At 47.1% G+C, this 20,494-nt stretch overlaps 2 protein-coding genes across 4 annotated transcripts in view; one reads left to right on the top strand and one right to left on the bottom strand.

The window, feature by feature from the left end:
- Positions 1-6,578: 6,578 nt before the first annotated feature.
- Positions 6,579-9,235, bottom strand: LOC119440807 (uncharacterized). The gene has a single exon (XM_037705683.2). It carries the CDS (start codon positions 9,174-9,176, stop codon positions 6,579-6,581), a length of 2,598 nt encoding a protein of 865 aa, XP_037561611.2. The 5' UTR covers positions 9,177-9,235.
- A 4,029-nt stretch (positions 9,236-13,264) lies between these two features.
- LOC119443173 (retinol dehydrogenase 12) overlaps positions 13,265-20,494 on the top strand; it is a 74,815-nt gene continuing 67,585 nt past the window's right edge. Inside the window, exons 1-2 of one of the 3 annotated variants that reach the window (XM_049662627.1) lie at positions 13,265-13,683; positions 15,076-15,340. In XM_049662627.1, coding sequence (XP_049518584.1) covers positions 15,130-15,340 — 211 coding nt within the window. In that variant the 5' untranslated portion in view covers positions 13,265-13,683; positions 15,076-15,129. The remainder of the gene's footprint in view (positions 13,684-15,075; positions 15,341-20,494) is intronic. The other 2 variants (XM_049662628.1, XM_037708337.2) reach the window with 2 other exon arrangements.

Genomic DNA, 20,494 nt, shown 5'->3' with positions numbered 1-20,494 from the left:
TCCCATGGCGGCTGAGCTGATGTCGCCCCTGATGCAGATCCGTTGCGTTCTCGTCGTCGAATTCGCACCACGTATGGAATTTGGCACCGCTGTCGGCAAGTCTTATCGCCAGGTGGGTGGTGCCCTCCACAAAATTTGCATTTAGGCGTACACATGTGATTGTCCTCCGGGTTTTGAGTTCCATGTCCTTTGCACTGAACCACGTCCTGTGTTGGACATACATCTGATCGATGTCCAATCTTTCCGCAAGTATAGCAGACATCAAACTGCTTCCTGTACGGGTAGCACCTCACAAGGGTCGACCCGTATCTGACGTAATTGGGTACCCTGAGTCCATCGAAAGAACAATGACCGAGCCCGTTGATTTAATACGTTTGGCGGCGAATGCCAGTGGGTTAAAGTCATGCACAATGTTCTTCGTTGTCGTGGCCTGATTGTCTCTAAGGTCAACTCTCCGAACCAACCCTTTACACGTGGTGTGGGGAGCTTTCTCGTAGGAATTAACTTCATATTCGGTTTCCACTATAACCATTGACTTGATTCGCACATACCTGGCAGCATGACTGGGATCTGGTGTACTGACCACCACGATGTTTTGCGTGATGTTAGGGCAAAGGGCCTTGTGCCTTGTGTACCTTGTGCTTGCTTGTGCTGTTCACTATGATAACAAAGGGGGAAAAAGCAATTGTGGCCTAAAGAGGTACATCTTGTTGTGCTTGTGTTGTTCACTCTGGTAATAAAGGGAAAAAAGCGATCTTGGCCTAAAGAGGTACATTTTGCTGTGCTTGTGTTGTTGACTCTGCTAATAAAGGGAAAAAAGCGATCTTGGCCTAAAAAGAGGTACCTTTTACTGTGCTTGTGTTGTTCACTCTGGTAATAAATTGGAAAAAAAAATTACACCATCTTCCCGTAGGGGAACCCTGAGTAGTATGCGAAGCAGTCATGGGGTCGACTCAAGTTCCTATTAGTTTTCAGTTCATCGTTTCCGTTAAGTTGAGGTACGTAGCTACCGGCTTCGCGAGCCCAAAGCTCGGGATCGGCCTGTCGCCGCTGCCGTTTCGTGGCAGCGGCTCGAGCCCTCTTCTCCGCGGCGCTTTCCACGGCGCTGACACTGGCGTTGACGCTGGCGCTGTCCGTGGCACTCATCGCGGCGTTGCGGGAGGAGAATGAGAGGAGCGGAGCGCGCGCGCGCGTCATTATACCGCGAGCTACAGTGGCGCCTCCCAGCGGAGTATGCAGCGCCTACCGTCGCGCCTCTAACCTAAGCTGCTTCGCATTATCGCGCGCGGAGCCGCAGGTGTTGCCATTCGTTGTGCAATCCGGAGAGGAGAGGAGCGTCGGAGACACGGTCGGAGAGGAGAGGAGGAATGCCGAGAGGAGAGGAGATGAGACAAGGAGAGGATGGGGAGGAGGATGCGCATGCGCAGTAGGGGTGTGGACGCCGCCCGGCGCATGGAAGGATGGATCGAGGGAGGGAGGGAATGACATATAGCCCCGACCATAAGATGCTTCACATCTAAAACAGCGATCATGGCCCAAAGAGGTACATTTTGCTGTGCTTGTGTTGTTCACTCTGGTAATAAAAGGGGAAAAGCGATCACGGCCTATAGAGGTACCTTTTGCTGTGCTTATGTTGTTCGCTCTGGTAATAAAGGGAAAAAAAAAGCAATCATGGCCTAAAGAGGTACCTTTTGCTGTGCTAATGTTGTTCACTGTGCTAATACAAGGGAAAAGCAATCGTGGCCCAAAGAGATACATTTTGCTGTGCTAGTGTTGTTCACTCAGGTAATAAAGGGGCAAAAAGCGATCATGGCCCAAAGAGGTACATTTTGCTGTGCTTGTGTTGTTCACTCTGGTAATAAAGGGGGGGGGGGGAAGCGATCATGGCCTAAAGAGGTACCTTTTGCTGTGCTAGTGTTGTTCACTCAGGTAATAAAGGGGGAAAAAGCGATCATGGCCTAAAGAGGCACATTTTGCTGTGCTTGTGTTGTTCACTCGGGTAATAAAGGGCAAAAAAAGCAATCTTGACCTAAAGAGGTACATTTTGCTGTGATTGGGTTGTTCACTCTCGTAATAAAGGGCGATAAAGTAAATGTGGCCTAAAGAGGCACCTTTTGCTGTGTTTGTGTTGTTCACTCTGGTAATAAAGGGCAAACAAGCAATTGTGGCCTAAAGAGGTACCTTTTGCTGTGCTAGTGTTGTTCACTCTGTTAATAAAGGGGGGAAAAGCGATCATGGCCTAAAGAGGTACATCTTGCTGTTCTAGTGTTGTTGACTCTGGTAATAAAGGGGTAAAAGTGATCATGACCCAAGGAGGTACATTTTTCTGTGCTTGTGTTGTTCACTCTAGTAATAAAGGGGGGAAAGTAATCGTGGCCTAAAGAGGTACCTTTTGCTGTGCTTGTGTTGTTCACTCTGGTAATAAACGGGAAAAAGCAATCGTGGCCTAAAGAGGTACCTTTTGTTGTGCTAGTGTTGTTCACTCTGGTAATAAAGTGGAACAAAGCGATCGTGGCCTAAAGAGGTACATTTTACTGTGCTCGTGTTGTTCACTCTGGTAATAAAGGGAAAAGAAGCAAATGTGGCCTAAAGAGGTACCTTTTGCTGTTATTGTGCTGTTCACTCTGGTAATAAAGGGAAAAAAGCAATCGTGGCCTAAAGAGGTACCTTTTGTTGTGCTAGTGTTGTTCACTCTGGTAATAAAGGGGAACAAAGCGACCATGGCCTAAAGAGGTACATTTTACTGTGCTAGTGTTCCCTCTGGTAATAAAGAGGGGAAAAGCGATCATGGCCCAAAGAGGTACATTTTGCTGTGCTTGTGTTGTTCACTCTGATAATAAATGGAAAAAAGCAATCGTGGCCTGAAGAGGTACCTTTTGCTGTGCTTGTGTTGTTCACTCTGGTAATAAAGGGGAACAAAGCGATCATGGCCTAAAGAGGTACATTTTGCTGTGCTAGTGTTGTTCCCTCTGGTAATAAAGGGCAAAAAGCAATCGTGGCCTAAAGAGGTACCTTTTGCTGTGTTGTGTTGTTCACTCTGGAAATAAAGGGAAAACATCAATCGTGGCCTAAAGAGGTACATTTTGCTGTGCTTGTGTTGTTCACTCTGGTAATAAAGGGGAACAAAGCGATCATGGCCTAAAGAGGTACATTTTGCTGTGCTTGTGTTATTCACTTTGATAATAAAGGTCCAAAAGCAATCGTGGCCTAAAGAGGTACCTTTTGCTGTGCTTGTGTTGTTCCCTCTGGTAATAAAGGGCAAAAAAGCAATCGTGGCCTAAAGAGGTACCTTTTGCTGTGCTAGTGTTGTTCACTCTGGTAATAAAGGGAAAAAAAGCAATCGTGGCCTAAAGAGGTACCTTTTGCTGTGCTTGTGTTGTTCACTCTGGTAATAAAGGGGAACAAAGCGATCATGGCCTAAAGAGGTACATTTTGCTGTGCTTGTGTTATTCACTTTGATAATAAAGGTCCAAAAGCAATCGTGGCCTAAAGAGGTACCTTTTGCTGTGCTAGTGTTGTTCACTCTGGTAATAAAGGGCAAACAAGCAATTGTGGCCTAAAGAGGTACCTTTTGCTGTGCTAGTGTTGTTCACTCTGTTAATAAAGGGGGAAAAAGCGATCGTGGCCTAAAGAGGTACATCTTGCTGTTCTAGTGTTGTTGACTCTGGTAATAAAGGGGTAAAAGTGATCATGACCCAAGGAGGTACCTTTTGCTGTGCTTGTGTTGTTCACTCTGGTAATAAAGGGGAACAAAGCGATCATGGCCTAAAGAGGTACATTTTGCTGTGCTTGTGTTGTTCACTCTGGTAATAAAGGGGAACAAAGCGATCATGGCCTAAAGAGGTACATTTTGCTGTGCTTGTGTTATTCACTTTGATAATAAAGGTCCAAAAGCAATCGTGGCCTAAAGAGGTACCTTTTGCTGTGCTAGTGTTGTTCACTCTGGTAATAAAGGGCAAACAAGCAATTGTGGCCTAAAGAGGTACCTTTTGCTGTGCTAGTGTTGTTCACTCTGTTAATAAAGGGGGAAAAAGCGATCGTGGCCTAAAGAGGTACATCTTGCTGTTCTAGTGTTGTTGACTCTGGTAATAAAGGGGTAAAAGTGATCATGACCCAAGGAGGTACCTTTTGCTGTGCTTGTGTTGTTCACTCTGGTAATAAACGAAAAAAAGCAATCGTGGCCTAAAGAGGTACCTTTTGCTGTGCTTGTGTTGTTCACTCTGGTAATAAAGGGGAACAAAGCGATCATGGCCTAAAGAGGTACATTTTGCTATGCTAGTGTTGTTCCCTCTGGTAATAAAGGGCAAAAAGCAATCGTGGCCTAAAGAGGTACCTTTTGCTGTGTTGTGTTGTTCACTCTGGAAATAAAGGGAAAAAATCAATCGTGGCCTAAAGAGGTACATTTTGCTGTGCTTGTGTTGTTCACTCTGGTAATAAAGGGGAACAAAGCGATCATGGCCTAAAGAGGTACATTTTGCTGTGCTTGTGTTATTCACTTTGATAATAAAGGTCCAAAAGCAATCGTGGCCTAAAGAGGTACATCTTGCTGTTCTAGTGTTGTTGACTCTGGTAATAAAGGGGTAAAAGTGATCATGACCCAAGGAGGTACATTTTGCTGTGCTTGTGTTGTTCACTCTGGTAATAAACGGGAAAAAGCAATCGTGGCCTAAAGAGGTACCTTTTGTTGTGCTAGTGTTGTTCACTCTGGTAATAAAGAGGAACAAAGCGATCGTGGCCTAAAGAGGTACATTTTACTGTGCTTGTGTTGTTCACTCTGGTAATAAAGGGCAAAAAAAAGCAATCGTGGCCTAAAGAGGTACCTTTTGTTGTGCTAGTGTTGTTCACTCTGGTAATAAAGGGGAACAAAGCGACCATGGCCTAAAGAGGTACATTTTGCTGTGCTAGTGTTGTTCCCTCTGGTAATAAAGGGGGGAAAAGCGATCATGGCCCAAAGAGGTACATTTTGCTGTGCTTATGTTGTTCAGTCTGATAATAAATGGAAAAAAGCAATCGTGGCCTAAAGAGGTACCTTTTGCTGTGCTTGTGTTGTTCACTCTGGTAATAAAGGGAAAAAAAAGCAATCGTGGCCTAAAGAGGTACCTTTTGCTGTGCTTGTGTTGTTCACTCTGGTAATAAAGGGGAAAAAAGCAATCGTGGCCTAAAGAGGTACCTTTTGCTGTGTTGTGTTGTTCACTCTGGTAATAAAGGGAAAAAACGCAATCGTGGCCTAAAGAGGTACATTTTGCTGTGCTTGTGTTGTTCACTCTGGTAATAAAGGGGAACAAAGCGATCATGGCCTAAAGAGGTACATTTTGCTCTGCTTGTGTTGTTCACTTTGGTAATAAAGGGCAAAAAGCAATCGTGGCCTAAAGAGGTACATTTTGCTGTGCTTGTGTTGTTCACTCTGATAATAAATGGAAAAAAGCAATCGTGGCCTAAAGAGGTAACTTTTGCTGTGCTTGTGTTGTTCACTCTGGTAATAAAGGGAAAAAAAGCAATCGTGGCCTAAAGAGGTACCTTTTGCTGTGCTTGTGTTGTTCACTCTGGTAATAAAGGGGAACAAAGCGATCATGCCCTAAAGAGGTACATTTTGCTGTGCTAGTGTTGTTCCCTCTGGTAATAAAGGGCAAAAAGCAATCGTGGCCTAAAGAGGTACCTTTTGCTGTGCTTGTGTTGTTCACTCTGGTAATAAAGGGCAAAAAAGCAATCGTGGCCTAAAGAGGTACCTTTAGCTGTGCTAGTGTTGTTCACTCTGGTAATAAAGGGGGGGAAAACGATAATGGCCTAAAGAGGTACCATTTGCTGTGCTTGTGTTGTTCACTCTGGTAATAAACAAAAAAAAAAAAGCAATCGTGGCCTAAAGAGGTACATTTTTCTGTGCTTGTGTTGTTCACTCTGGTAATAAAGGGGAACAAAGCGATCATGGCCTAAAGAGGTACATTTTGCTCTGCTTGTGTTGTTCACTTTGGTAATAAAGGAAAGAAAATGGTGTCGCAGTTTCACCCGAAAGGCGAAGCACCAACTGCGATAGCAAATTAGTAGAGAGCTATACGGAGTAAGGATAATAGTTTTATCAGCGGTATAAACTTGGACATGCAGCAGCACCAGCAACGCGCAGAACTGTTGTCGATGCCGTCAGCGTTTTGCCCGCGTTCGCACTGAACGCGCGCGGCGTTTTTATATAAATACGTATTTGGTGCCGCAGCTAAACGCCGCCTCCCCTCCCCGCCTCCCGTCCCCCCACATTCTTTCGCACGAAGGGAAAAGTTGCGTTTGCCAACACCCTCTAGAAAAATATGAAGGCCTTAGCTCTCTTCGCGTGACGTCACACAATGGGGCGGATTGAAAAAAAAAGATATGGAACGCTGTTCAAGAGAGGTTGTCTCGCAGGTGCATTGCGCGGAAACATTTTTTTTCTGCAAGAACAAGCATGCATGTATTTAAAAAAGAATAGAACGCCAGAAAACTGTAGCAGCAAAACATTTATTTACGAAGCCCAGTTTCTTTTTGTGCTGGCTTTATATTAGAAGCAATGCATGCAGTTATTTGGCCTCGAGAGTTGTGGCTTTCCTTTTTTTTTATTTATCCGCAGCGTCGAGAAGTTTGTCGTTCAGCTTCCTGCAAAAGTTCTTTAGCAGAATGTTGGTGCTGCACCGCAGGATGTGTTTAAGCACTAATTCAACTGTGTGGCCATTCTCACACGTATCGAAGTCGGACTGCTCTTCACTAGCCAGCAATTGTAGCGTCATTTTCGTTACCACCTGGCGTTGTTCAGGCATCATAAGCAGTGCTGGCTCTGTAGCGAGCTGCTCTACTACAACGTAGCTATGAGCAACTGCGTTAAGTGCAAACATTGATGGATAAACTAAACCTCCTCGGTCCAGCTGCTTCACAAGACCATAATGTTCGTTTGTGGCAGAGACTGTGATCTTCTTGTCCACGGTCAACGAGTCCCTGCATTGCTCGCACTTCAACTTTTTAAGGGTCCCGTATACTGCATAACCTGCAACGTAGACGAGGACTGGGACGACGTCCTGCATCTTCGTAAGAGCCTGGCTGGTAACAACAACGTTGCTGCTGGGAAGCAATGCCTCGACTTGCTTTCGGACACATTCCCAGTGCTGGTCAGGGGAAACTGTAGGCAAGGTGCTCTGCAGGCGCAGCTTGTTTTCGACTTCATATATCTGCCTGATGGAGATGTGATATTGCGCACCTGCCAGCTGCCTATACTTTCCAAACCGATCTTCAAGGCAGTCTGTCTGAATCTTCCCAAAAAGGACATATGACATTCCAAGCTCTTCGAAGCTGTACCTAGCGAGCTCAACAAGCGCATAGGTGGTGTGTTCGAGAGCAGCGTGAGTCTCCTTTGTCAGAGTACCGTTGTGAAAACCTTTGTTCTTCCACTGATCCAGCCACTTCAGAAACATGTGCAAGAAGTCAATTTTTGGATCGTTATCAATGGAAAGCACTGGTTGTTGGAAGTGATCTCTAAGCCTTTCTCCCTTCCATGGAGTTTTGACGTTTACAATTTTCCACCACTTGAGTATGATCTCGACGAATGTAGCCGTTGCCTCGAAAGAGAATAGGTTGTGCTTTGCTCCAAGAGCACGTAACGCCTCTGGTAAATAGTCATTGAAGATTTGTAAAGCAAGCTTTACGTCCTGCCTTTCAAGACTCGAAGGGTAGAGGGCTTTTCTTGACAGCCCATAGCCATATTTCAACAGCTGGTCACACTCTTTGCTGTGAAGGTCCCTGATTGTTGCAAATGACGCTGTTTGCATTCGCTCTGATTCTGGTGTGTCTCCTTGGATCTCCGGGAAGTAGAAACAAATTTGGTCATTCTTCTGATTGATCCAGTTATTTCGTATGCATTTTAGAATGTGCACTGGGTCTATAACGAAGAACAGCGGCCTTGAAGGGTCTGATGGATGTTGGTACACAATTCTGTTACACGGAGGTGATTCGAAAAGTGACATCGCTTTTCTGTTCACAGAGTTGTTGTCGCTGACGACGCACATAACCCGGTACCCAATCTTTTCCAGCCCACAAATCACGTCTTTAAGCGTCTTTTGCAGGAACTCCGCCTCTACTCGGTGCACCGGCACGATGTGCGCAACTTCTTTTAATTTACACGTCACGCTGCGCAGCATGAAAACGAGCGCACAGTTAGCAGCTTCATTTCTATTAATTGCAGCGCCGGTAATATTGCCTCCTTTGTAGTCAAAGTAAGGTTTTATATGTATTTCATCAACCATAACTGTGACAAAGCGCTGGTCATCTTTCAGGTCAGAAATTCTTGTTGTCATGTAGCTGAGGAATGTTTCACTCTGATGCTCTTGTTGAGGACTCATACCATAAGACGAGCACACTGATCTTATCGTCATAGGATGCGGCAAGGTGATGCTTCCATGGCTACGTATGAACGCGTATGCATGGGGCGATATAGTGAAAACAATACAGCAAAACATCATGAAATCAGCAGAGTAGCGCCTGCGCTGTTTTTTCGATAGGTGCAAGGTGACTTGCTCTTTCAGAAATTGAATACAGTTGGCGTCATCTTCTGCTTGGGACGTGCAAAGCTGATCAAGCAGTAAACAAACAGCCTCGCAAATTTCGGCGACTGAGTTGGACATCAGGTCACAGTCCCACTTCTCGATGCCTTCCAGGAGTTCCACCATACCCCTTTTACTGTTAGCGATTTCGGGAACCCAGAGATTTGCACCGAGCTTTTTTACGGCCGTTTTCATAACGTGTAGTGTCACGCTCAAATCTCCTTTCACGCAAACAGAGTATTTCAACCACGGTGCTTCATCGTCGACAATGTGAATGAGAAGAAGCCTTTCATTTCTTTCGATAACATCCCAGAACTTCATCCCTTGGCTCCTTAAGTGGTTGGCAAGTTCGCTCACACTGTTGACTTTATCCTCCTCGCGTGCTCTGATAAATGCCTCGTTGGATTCAGCGATGGCTTTCTGAAGGGCTGCATTCTCTATTCGCGCGCGCTTGGAGTCAGGATCTTCCCTCCTCGCGGTCTTTCTGGACAAGTAGCTCGAATGATTCGGGAACTTCGACGCTACAGCGTCTGGGCGAAGGCGCACATGAGATAGCGGCACTGTCATTATGCGGCCAGTTGCTTGATCTGTATGCGTCGCGTCTCGAATAATGTCCTCGTCCATGAAATGAAGTTCACATACCTAGAAAAAAAAATACGCTCCAATCAGCAAACCGACGGCTACAGGTCACACAAACATGCGGCTCATGAGCCACTTACACGTGTACGTTTATATTCTTTCAATTAACTAACACCTAAATAAAAAAACTTACCCTGGAATGTTCGGTGACCGTGAGGTTTTCCCGTGGCACAGCGCGAATCCAAGCGTCCCTTAGAGCTTGATCTCTCGGGAACTTGAAGACGTGCACCTACGTGTCCCCCGTGTAGTTTCCGCGGCATCGAGGTACACAGCATTTGCACGGCATCGCGGCGGGATTCTTTTCACAGCGAGGAAAACACGTCCGACTGAACAGCGAAGAGATGTAGGACTGTACATACGCGCCGGGGAATGAGTTTCTGGAGACGCGCGATCAACGCGCACCAGCGCGATCCGGACGCGCGGATGCGTCGTGTCGCGGCGACGGGCAAAACCGCAAAACGCGCTCGCCGCCTCATGCGTCCGCCCCATCTGCTGACGTAGCGCGAGTGGAAAGGGAAAAGAACTAAGGCCTTCATATTTTTCTAGAGGGTGTTGCGTTTGCTCTGTTTGGCGCTGAGCCGTGCTCCCTCAAGGGCTGCAGAAGATAGCGTCAACCTTTCCCTTTCCCTCAAGAACCACTTATCTATATCTCTGTATATATGGAAAGGAGGAAAGAGACGCTTAATTCTGCAGCCCGTCGCTGAGCCGTGCTCCCTCAAGGGCTGCAGAAGATAGCGCCAACCTTTCCCTTTCCCTCAAGAACCACTTACCGCCCGTCAAGGAGCACGGCGCAGAACGCGCGTTTGCTCTCCGACGTGCGTTCGCTCCCCGTGAAAGCGAGCGTCCCTCGTGCCCTTTCAGTCGCACATACAGCTTCCGGAGCGCGGCGACGATTTCATCGCCGTTGACGTCATACGGAACCTCACGGCGACGGCAGAAATCTGCATTGGAGTATCCATATAATTGCTATCGCAATAAAACAGTCATGGCCTAAAGAGGTACCTTTTGATGTGCTAGTGTTGTTCACTCTCGTAATAAAGGGGGAAAAGTGTCGCAGTTTCACCCTAAAGGCGAAGCATCAATTGCGCTAGCAAATTAGTAGAGATCTATATGGAGTAAGAAAAGTTGTCGCAGTTTCACCCGAAAGGCGAAGCATCAAATGCGATAGCAACTTAGTAGAGAGCTATACGGAGTAAGGATAGTAGTTTTATCCGCTGTACAAACTTGGACATGCAGCAGCACCGGCAACACACAGCACTGTTGTCGACGCCGTCTGCGTTTTGTCCGCGTTCGCACAATATGCGTGCGGCGTTGGTGACTGTTGCCGGAGCCTCTGATATAAATAGGCACTTGGTGCAGCAGCTAAACGTCGCCTCCCTTCCCTGCCCCCCCCCCCCCCCCCCGCGGCCTTTCGTGCGTCAGAAGAAGGCGCGTTTGCTCTACATATATGGTGATTGTAAAGGAGGAAAGAGACGCCTACTTCTGCAGCCCTTAAGGGAGCACGGCACAGAACGCGCGTTTGTTCTCCGCCGTGCGTTCACTCCCCGTGAAAGCGCGCGTCCCTCGCGCCCTTTCACTCGCACATACAGCGTTCGGCGGCGCGCGGCGACGATTTCATCTCCATTGACGTCATACGGAACCTCACGGCGACGGTGACGGCGACGGCGACGGCGACGGCGACGCCGACGGCAGAAATCTGCTTTGGAGTGTCCATATAATTGCTATCGCAATAATAGTAGTTTTATCAGCTGTATAAGCTTGGACATATAGCAGCAGCAGCAACGCGCAGAACTGTTGTTGACGCCGTCGGCGTTTTGCCCGCGTTCGCACTGAACGCGTGCGGCGTTGGTGACTGTTGCCGGTGCCTCTGGGGGCGGCTAAATACGCATTTGGTGCCGCAGCTAAACGATGCCTCCCCTCCCTCCCTCCGTCCCCCCCGGCCTTTCCCGCGACGGAAGAAGTCGCGTTTGCTCTCCGCCGTGCGTTCCCTCCCCGTGAAAGCACGCGTTCCTCGCGCACATACAGCATACGACGCGCGGCTACGATTTCATCGCCGTTGGATTTCATCGCCTATACGGAACTTCACGGCGACGGCGACGATGACGCCGACGGCAGAAATCCGCTTGGAGTGTCCATATAATTGCTATCGCAATAAAAAGCGATCGTGGCCTAAAGAGGCACCTTTACTGTGCTTGTGTTGCTCACTCTGGTAATAAAGCGGAAAAAAGCGACCGTGGCCTAACGGTTAGAGCATCAAGCTGCTACGCTCGGCCTCAGAGGTTCGATCCCCCATCGTCTGTCCTTCAAATTTTCTTTTAAATTAACCTTGCACTCGGCCGCGCAACACTTGAAACAGCGAAGCTGGGCGATCATAGCCCAGCATTTTCCGGAAGTGCGTGCGAACTTTTCAACTTATTACTAATGATAATGATCATTTCTTTTCGCGCATCTCGGACTTACGGCCGTCACTGCGCGTTGCAGAGCGCAGCTCGCCACACCGATTCCGCGTTCCAATGCCGACACCGCGTTCCAGGAGACCCGCTCCGTGATAGCGTCTCTCTCTCGCTCACATAGCGCGCAAAACCTCTTCACCTCGCAGAGCACGAGCGTACGAACGCGCCATCTGTGCACGAAGACGACGACACTCGAACCCACTCATATGGTTCGCATAAATGTATGCTCTGCAGGCGTGGCTGTATAGCCTAGTGGTTACGACGCTCGCCTTGGGACATTGGGCACGCGAGCTCGTATCCTGCCGCGGCAAGAAAATTTACTTTCTTTTCTTCCTTGGTAGTTTCTTGCTACGCACCAAAAATTACGGCTGGCTTAAACAACTCCGCTGTTAAAAAAAAATAGACCTGACAGGCGCCTATGCCATTCGCAATGTGCCTGGAATGAGCCAAAGAATACTTCGTATTAAGAAAGAGTCTGTGCTTCACAGAATCTAAGTCAAATTCGGTTTGTCACTAGTTTCGTTAAAATAAAAACAAACGAAATGTTTAAAAGCAATTCCCTTGAGTATAGCCAGTGTTCCTTAATTAATGTCGGTATTACAGACCTCGCCAGCGTTAATGAACGAATTGTTTACGCATTTATATTCCGCTTCACTAGCATTAAATGCGCACAGGACATGCAAGCTGGCTGGCTGGCTTTACAGACAGGCCTTCTCGTGGGCTCATAATGGTTAGAAGCTTTGAATTGATGCTTTCCTGAACAACAATATAGGAACACCCGTGATTCTATTTGGAAATCACCAAGACGGATGTCGAAGGTGCGAAATATCAGAGCACGCGTTCGAGCACGCATTCGTTCAATTCCAAAGTTCTTTTGTTATTAGTGCGCCGTTATGTCGCTTTGGCTCTCATCGACCTTTTATTCACAGGTATACGAGCGAGACGTTTCATTACAATGAACCACATGGTGCAAGAAAAGGAAATACGCGATAAATGAGGTGAGTTTACGAGATTTTCGGCACCCTAATTTAGAAAGTATACTGGAGAACGCGGCACGTCACTTTAAAATCAAAACGTGATTGCGAAATTATGCTTTATTTCTGCATTATAAAGGAAACAATGGCGCCTTCTTATGAGTTCACATGTAGTTTTGAGCACTCCAGAAGCTTTGCTATTTCCTCGGAAGCGCGCATTATTCACATACGTGTCACAATTTGCCTTTCTTCTCTATAAGGAATGATTGAGAACATAATGTCAGTACCAATATCAATTTCGGCACCGACATATTGCTGCAATGTTAAACATGCATGCATATGTTTATGGAGAGCAGCAGTCATTAAAAATATAGTGTTTTTTTTTTTCTATGGGACCGGGTTTAAATTAGCGTCATTGTCTTTTGTCCTTCCGCGATAAACTTGGTGCAAAGTAGCCGCCTTTATTCTTTCTTGGCAGCACACCCTTTATTGTTTGCGCCCTTGACGTCAACCGCGGGAAAGTCAATTTCGTCGACGTCTCTTTGCCCCCAGCAAGAGGGGAGGGGGGACCGAATAAGTTTATTACGCCGGCACTTGTCTACTGCGCGTTAGCAGCATGTGGTATGTGGGGAACAATGCTTGGTTTTGGTGACGTCACGTGATTGCACGACCGTGAGGAACCGGTCCACCGCGTGGATTTTGCGTGTGCCGCGGAGAGTGACACCCTGTAGCGCTACTCTTTCGCGCGGTCTCTTCCTTTCCCGTCATGGCCACCACCTTTTGTGCACTTGCGGCGAGAGAAGAAGAAGAAACAAGGGCGCGCCTCAGTTTCGTCCGATAAAGCTCGAGTGAAGCGGGCTGGCTGCGCTTAACTTTGGCAGCTCTTGGTGCTCCCACCGCTGGGTTTTTTTACGTGGAAGCAGATTCTGCAACTGTCACAATGATGGCATGATTCTGACGTCATTCTAGTGTATAGCGGGCTCGCGGTCCAACGTGACGGTGCGAGAACTGCTCAACCTGGAGTAAAAGAGAGCGAGAGCACAACGCCAGCGGGTCTCTGTCGGGGTAAGTATTCGCTGCCGCATCTTTCGCCCTTCTTTCGGCCTTTGATTGGCACAAATATTTGAATTGTGCAAAGCTGGCCGCTGCGCACGCATTATCACGCAATTAACTTTGAATTATGATCGGTATGGGTTATTTCATTTGTGTTTGCTCTGGATCTGTTGACATCGGCCACTAGCTTCTTTTCTTCAATCATGCGCTGCGTGCGCGATCATAAAAGCTCGCACACGCTCACACGCACAATTTCGTAGCATATTTCTTCTTGCCCCGTCTATGAAGCGATTGCTTTATGATAGGAAAATATAATTATAAAGCCAAGCATACTCAACTACAAGCGACATTTATGTCGTTTTCACGTGACCAATAGGTCAGCGAAATAAATAAAGATCCCTTTATACGAAGTTCACAAGTTTGGAAGAGCGGTTGACTTGTAGAAGTTTGCAGTCGCTGATTAATATATTGCGTAATCAATGCATAGACGAAGAAGACGTTAGTATGATAGCAATTATCTACATGCATTCTGCAGTTACTATCATCCTAATTAAAACTTAAAGAAATTAAACTTAAAACGATAACTAGAGAATGGGGTCAGGCAAGCCATACAAGATCTCCGCTATTCACTACATGCTAGCAAAAAGTATTCTAAATGTTGGATCAGGAAGTACGAGATATCAGTATTAATGGGCAATATCGCACCAACCTGCAGTTTTCATATGACATTCTCCTGTCAGTAGCGCTGGTGGGTACTTCCAGCTTATGACGTGCGGCTGAAAGGGTTGTTTCCAATATTAATTAAAATTAATGTGATGCTCAAAAGCCTGCTGTCGAGGAAGCGTGTGTTGGTTACTGGCAATGAGCATATTCAGGCAAAGAATGTTTATCTAGGTCACACAAGATCATGAGACTAATAGAAATGAGTTGAAGCTCACATAGAAGGTACTCGCAGGTTATTATTGAAAGGGAAAGTATACACATGCAAGGGCATTGGTCCTGCGTATATTTGTTAGCACAGGCCAAATGGCCTGGTAAGTTTGGAGGATAATCAACAAAATTTTCAAAATCGGGCTATGAAATGACCGTTGACAGGAATATATGGCACTACATGACAGCAAACGCGGTAAGCTAATAGTCTAGTTGAGACTTGGAGGAAGCGGGTCATGTAATGCAGATGAGGGATACATGCTGAGAATGGGTGCCAAGGAGAGAAAACACAACGCTAGAGAATCAGAGGGAGTGGAGGTCGCGTGACAGCTGGAAATCGCTGGAAGAGGCCTGCGTCGTGCAATGGACGCCATTATTGTTAGACTCTTCAAAAAAAAAAAAAAGAATAAAAAAGACATTCAGGGTGACGGGTTGAAAAAAAAAAAGAACCCACTGTTGTGGCAATCATTCCAGCGCATCAGCATGAAGGGTCGGCAGCTGGTAATGAAGATTTAGGCACCCTTCAAAATGGGAGCCACCATTGAAGACGCTCCCGAAGCGCTGCCGACGCCCGGCCACCGGAAGGTGCTCGGCCTGGTGTGGCGCACCGTGCGCGAGGCGCTGTTCCTGCTCGAAGTGGGCACGCTGTGCGTGCTCGCTCTGTTCGTACGCAAAGGCGTGTGCCGTTCGAAGGCAAGCATGGAGGGCAAGACTGTCATCGTCACGGGTGCCAACGCAGGTGAGACCGCATATACCGTTGTATGTGCACCACCGAGGCTTTTTTCTTTCTTCTTCTTTTTTTATTGCGATAGCAATTATATGGACACTCCAAAGCTGATTTCTGCCGTAGGCGTCGCCATCGTCGTCGCCGTCGCCGTGAGGTTCCGTATGACGTCAATGGAGATTAAATCGTCGCTGCGCGCCGAACGCTGTACGTGCCAGTGAAAGGGAGCGAGGGACGCGCGCTTTCACGGGGAGTGAACCCACGGCGGAGAACAAACGCGTGTTCTGCGCCGTGCTCCCTTAAGGGCTGCAGAAGTAGGCGACTCTTTCCTCCTTTACAATCACCATATATTTAGAGCAAACGCGCCTTCTTCCGACGCGCGAAAGGCCGTGGGGGAGGGGGGAGGGAAGGGAGGCGACGTTTAGCTGCGGCTCCAAGTGCCTATTTATATAAAAACGTTGCGAGGCGAGAAGGTGGTAAAGACTTCCGACGCTGCTCGACGAGTGTCCCATTCTGATGTCGTCGAAAACCTTCGAGCCGCCGCCCCCAGAGGCTCCGGCAACAGTCACCAACGCCGCACGCGTTTTGGGCGAACGCGGGCAAAACGCCGACGGCGTCGACAACAGTTCTGCGTGTTGCCGGTGCTGCTGCATGTCCAAGTTTATACAGCTGATAAAGCTACTATCATTACTCCGTATAGCTCTCTACAAGTTTGCTATCGCAATTGATGCTTCGCCATTCGGGTGAAACTGCGACAACTTTTTCTCATCAATGTAGCACCACAAGTGAAAGGTTGGTTACCCCGACGCCAATCAAAAGTTTCGATATTGAGTGGGTGCTGCTTTGAAGTCTATAATAACCAACCTCGCAGTGGTCGAACTCGTTCGCGTGCATTGTACTGGGCGATTTGAGGCTGCGTATCTAAGCTGCGAGAAAGTCGGCATCCAATGTCTTCCTGCAAATGCACCTCCCATATTTCCTCTGAACTCACTTGTACAGTTAATTGTCGCGTCGCTTCCAGTTTGCCTGCTCACTGGCCACCTTGTCCTGATATATGGTACAATTGCCAGAGCGAGCGCCCTAGCAAACACGTGATGTCGGGTTCGATACGGAACGAATATCTTTTCAACTGTGACGATTTCCTTGTGAGGTATTCAAGTTTAGTAGAAGCGTCAAACCTATAGCAAGCTCTAACTTGGTTCCGCTTGCTCTCTGGAGAAGGAAAATATTCTCATCCACCGAAGTGTCGCAAAAAGCTACGAAGGAAACAGTCGGAGAGGAAAGCTTCGCAGTAGAAGAAAATGCGGCACACGGCGCAGCCAATATTTCCGTAGTGCTGCCAGAAAGGAGCAATGCCGGTATTATTCTCTTTGAATACTTGACGTTTTGGTTGATGCAAATTCCCTGACGCTTTTGTTCATACTTCCTGTCAATTCGAAGCTTCAGCTTGGGCTCTCTCCATCGTACATGCGAAGTGCAGATGTGCTTTCGTGCGAAAACTAACTGATTTGAACGTATTTGCATTTAAAAGACAATATTTTATCCTAGTGACTGAGTGACCAAGGATACTGACATATTTCCGTGGAGTTTTTACGATAAGAAATAATCCCAAAGTATAAAATTTCCGTAACGCATTAAAGCAAACAGGTGTCCCTCTACTATAAAGCTGTAGATTTTCATATTCCTATATGTTCGCTGTAGATCTATGAAGCTGTTAATATGTCGCTTTAATTTTTATTTGAAAATTTTCTATTTGTTTATCTTCGAGTGCGTGCGCTATAATTTAACGACCACATATCATTTTCTACTACGTGATTTACTTCTTTCAAATGTAGCAGTCTCTGCTGCCGTTGCCGTCCAATCCTGCCTGAAGACATCACATGTAGCGTCTAATATTATCTAAAGTGGGAAATGTAACTGATAATTGAAGAAAGGACCGCTAAGCAGCCAGAAATCACGAAGGTCAAGCCAGTCACAATCGAAACCTGAGGCACTGCCATTGGAATAGAGAGATTCAGGGGATTGGGGCAGCACAAGGGCCATACGCCGCAGTCTCCGGAAAACCACAGGAAATGTGCACTCAGAGGCTGGTACACCATAGAACATTCCGTTTCTCGTGCTGCCATTGTGCGTGATGCAGCGTGGGCACTTTCCCTCTCTCCTCTTTTTCCCTTAATATTTGCAGCCGGTCTAAAAGAGCAAACAAACGTTTATTCGATAGCAAACAGGGCTAAGAACGGGGCTAAAGGCATAGTACGTTTTTTTTTTCACTCTCTCGGTAACATTTCTGTGCTGTCATTACTTTGTAAGCTGCTTGTCACCCGCCGTGGTTGCCTATAGTGGCTATGGTGTCGGGCTGCTAAGCACGAGGTCGCGGCATCGAATCCCGGCCACGGTGGCCGCATTTCGTTGGAGGCGAAATGCGAAAACACCGGTGTACATATATTTAGGTGCACGTTAAAGAACCCCAGGTGGTCCAAGTTACTCCGGAGTTCCCCACTACAGCCTGCCTCATAATGAGAACGTGGTTTTAGTACGCAAAACCCCATAATTACATTTTAAGCTGTCTGTATTAATAAAGTTGAGGTAATGTGTCAGTCGGTAGCGCGAGATCTGATCCAAACGTTCATGCAGCAAAAGAGTGGGAGAGGCCGTAGCGGCGTCGCACCCTTTCCACTCGAAAGGTTGACTTCAAACATACGCGCCGGGCTGCTGTATGGCCAGACATATATTTATGCGTGCACTTTCTGTGCAATCTGTTTTCATTATTTGTCAAAATGGAGATCAACGAACAAAGAATCAATATCAAATGCTTCGTGAATTGGGCAACAATGGTGCAGAAATTGATGACATGCTGCATAGCACCCAGGTCAAGGATTTCCTGGAGGGAAGAACTGTGTTCAAGTGGCTCAAGCGTTTCCGAGAAGGCCGTGAATACGCAAGGACCTCGTGCGAATATGAAAACATCGATTGTGTGCGTTCTATTTCTTTATTTTTTTTCTCGGTTGGAAATTCTAATGACTCTTAGACTGATACCGGAAGCACTTGGTTTGAGAAAGTAGTTTATCCGTTTAAAGGATTTTGACTAAAATTTGTAAATGATAAAGCTCGCGCGAAGATGGTGTCGGAACTAACAGTCTCCTGAGGAAACATTGCGATGAAAATGATGTTGCATTGATTGGAAAGCTTCAGAAAGAGAGACTAATTCTTGCATAGGGTCACCACCAACGTCGAAACGTGGATTTACGAATACGACATCGAGCTGAAGTCACAGAGCAAGGAGTGGAAATAGATAGAGGGACCAAAACTGAAAAAAAAAGAAGAGCATGAAAGAACAAAGCAATAATCATCCATATTTATCACATTTTTTGACGGACTAGAGTTGGTAATATCAATTAGCGATTACTCGATTAAAAGTACCCCGCAAAATGATTAGCCTTCATCGATGTCCACCTTTCATTCAATTGACTTAATCGATTAGACATGTTCGATTAAACATTTTCTAGAGTTTGACAGGAGTTGCGGGAAAATTTTGAAATCGTACTAGAATGGCAGAGCACGAGCAGTGACTGTCGTTAGAGCGACTGTCGACTGTGTTTCCGAGTCCCGAGTGATGCCGAGCCAATGACCCCACCCATGCCTCCACCCTGTCTTCACCCACACCGCACACACAACCCCGCCACCCGACACGCATTTGGCATATCGATGGAGTTGATGTCCATTCCAGGAAATCTGTAGCTTCCGAGTGTCTAGTCTCGCCTGCTATTTGTGTGGCCATTCAAAGAAGGTGTTGGTTTTACCCGAACATCCCAGCCAATTGACATTCATTCGCTCTGTAGAAAAGAGCACATGGCTAAAAATCCTAAACCATGGTTTTGGGAATGGTGGTACTGCAGCAGGCGGAGTTAGCCTGGCATACATAGCCGGAAATTGTGCCGCCCGAGCCTCCTATGAGTTGAGATCAGGGGTGTGTCATTAGGTGTCGATGAGCCCCGTGTCTCAAAGGAAGACAATCTCTTCCTGACTGCCTCTGGGGAAAACGACGTCTTCAGACGTCCTGCGCGAAAGACATCTATTTTGCCGGCTCTCGACTAACGCGTTTCTTTCTGTGTCGAACTGGGGGCATAGTCAAATGAAATGTCGCCGATATCACCACAGAAGGCATAGAACGGGGAAGCGCAACGTCCAGTCTTGAATGACGAAGCCTGGGTGTATGCGGCGTCGGTTCTGATGCAGCACAACAGCGTCGCTTCCTCGCGAATAAGTTGAGCCTTGTGGATCGCCCTAAAGTGATTACGGATTGCATCTATACAGTTGTGAAAAATGCTTGGCGCATGTAAGCGTGCAAGAACGTCAGCTTTCTCGTTTCCTTCAATTCCTATGCGGGATTGGATCCATTGAAATTTTAAGTTAAATTCCTTGCTGCTTAGATCTTTGATCAGTGCTAGAGATTACCTCGTAAACTTCTCTCGAGGTAGGCCACGAGGTAGGCCACGATATCTCGTGCAAAATAGGCCCGTAGTTTTCGCAAAGCCGCGGTAATTGCGGCGCTTTGTACTGTTGTAGACGAAACTGCGCGATCCAGGCGGCCAGACCATGATACATCAAGGGAGGGTATGCAGAATGCCGCTGCACAGATATCTGTTTGTGCACAGACCGACCCGTCTGTGTACGCTTGTCGGTGGCTTTGATACGCTGTGCTCAAGTGGCCCAGCACAAGGAACTTAGCTTCGGCAGTTGGAATCGTGCGTTTCGCCAGTAGCCGGGGTACACTGAGGCTGCAGGTAATATCCCAAAAAGACCATGGCGGGTTGAGGCGACTCAATTTAAGCCATTCCAATCCTAAAAAATCGGAAGGTGTTCAGCGCCGCATGGTAATGGGCGCGAGTTCTTGTTGTTAGCCGCCGGAGAAGCGCCGTGCCTGCGGGGGACTCGCCCAGCCTTAAAGGGACACTAAAGAGAAACAGGAAGTTGAGCTGGAATAAAAGAGGGACCTTCAGGAATGCATGCAGTTTTTGTTGGGTGCAAAAATATGAGTTATTAGCGGAGAAATTCGTAAACAAAGACCAAATATCTCTTCCTCAATTTCTCTCACCCCAGATTTGGCGCTGAAGCAGTGTCGTCACAGATTGCATTGCTCTCAGCGAATCAGAATGCGCCATGATACGT

Source organism: Dermacentor silvarum, chromosome 2 (assembly GCF_013339745.2).
Source record: "Dermacentor silvarum isolate Dsil-2018 chromosome 2, BIME_Dsil_1.4, whole genome shotgun sequence".
Classification (NCBI taxonomy): Eukaryota; Metazoa; Arthropoda; class Arachnida; order Ixodida; family Ixodidae; genus Dermacentor; species Dermacentor silvarum.
The sequence above is the reverse complement of the archived record's forward strand: the minus strand, read 5'-3'. Positions and strand labels throughout refer to the sequence as shown.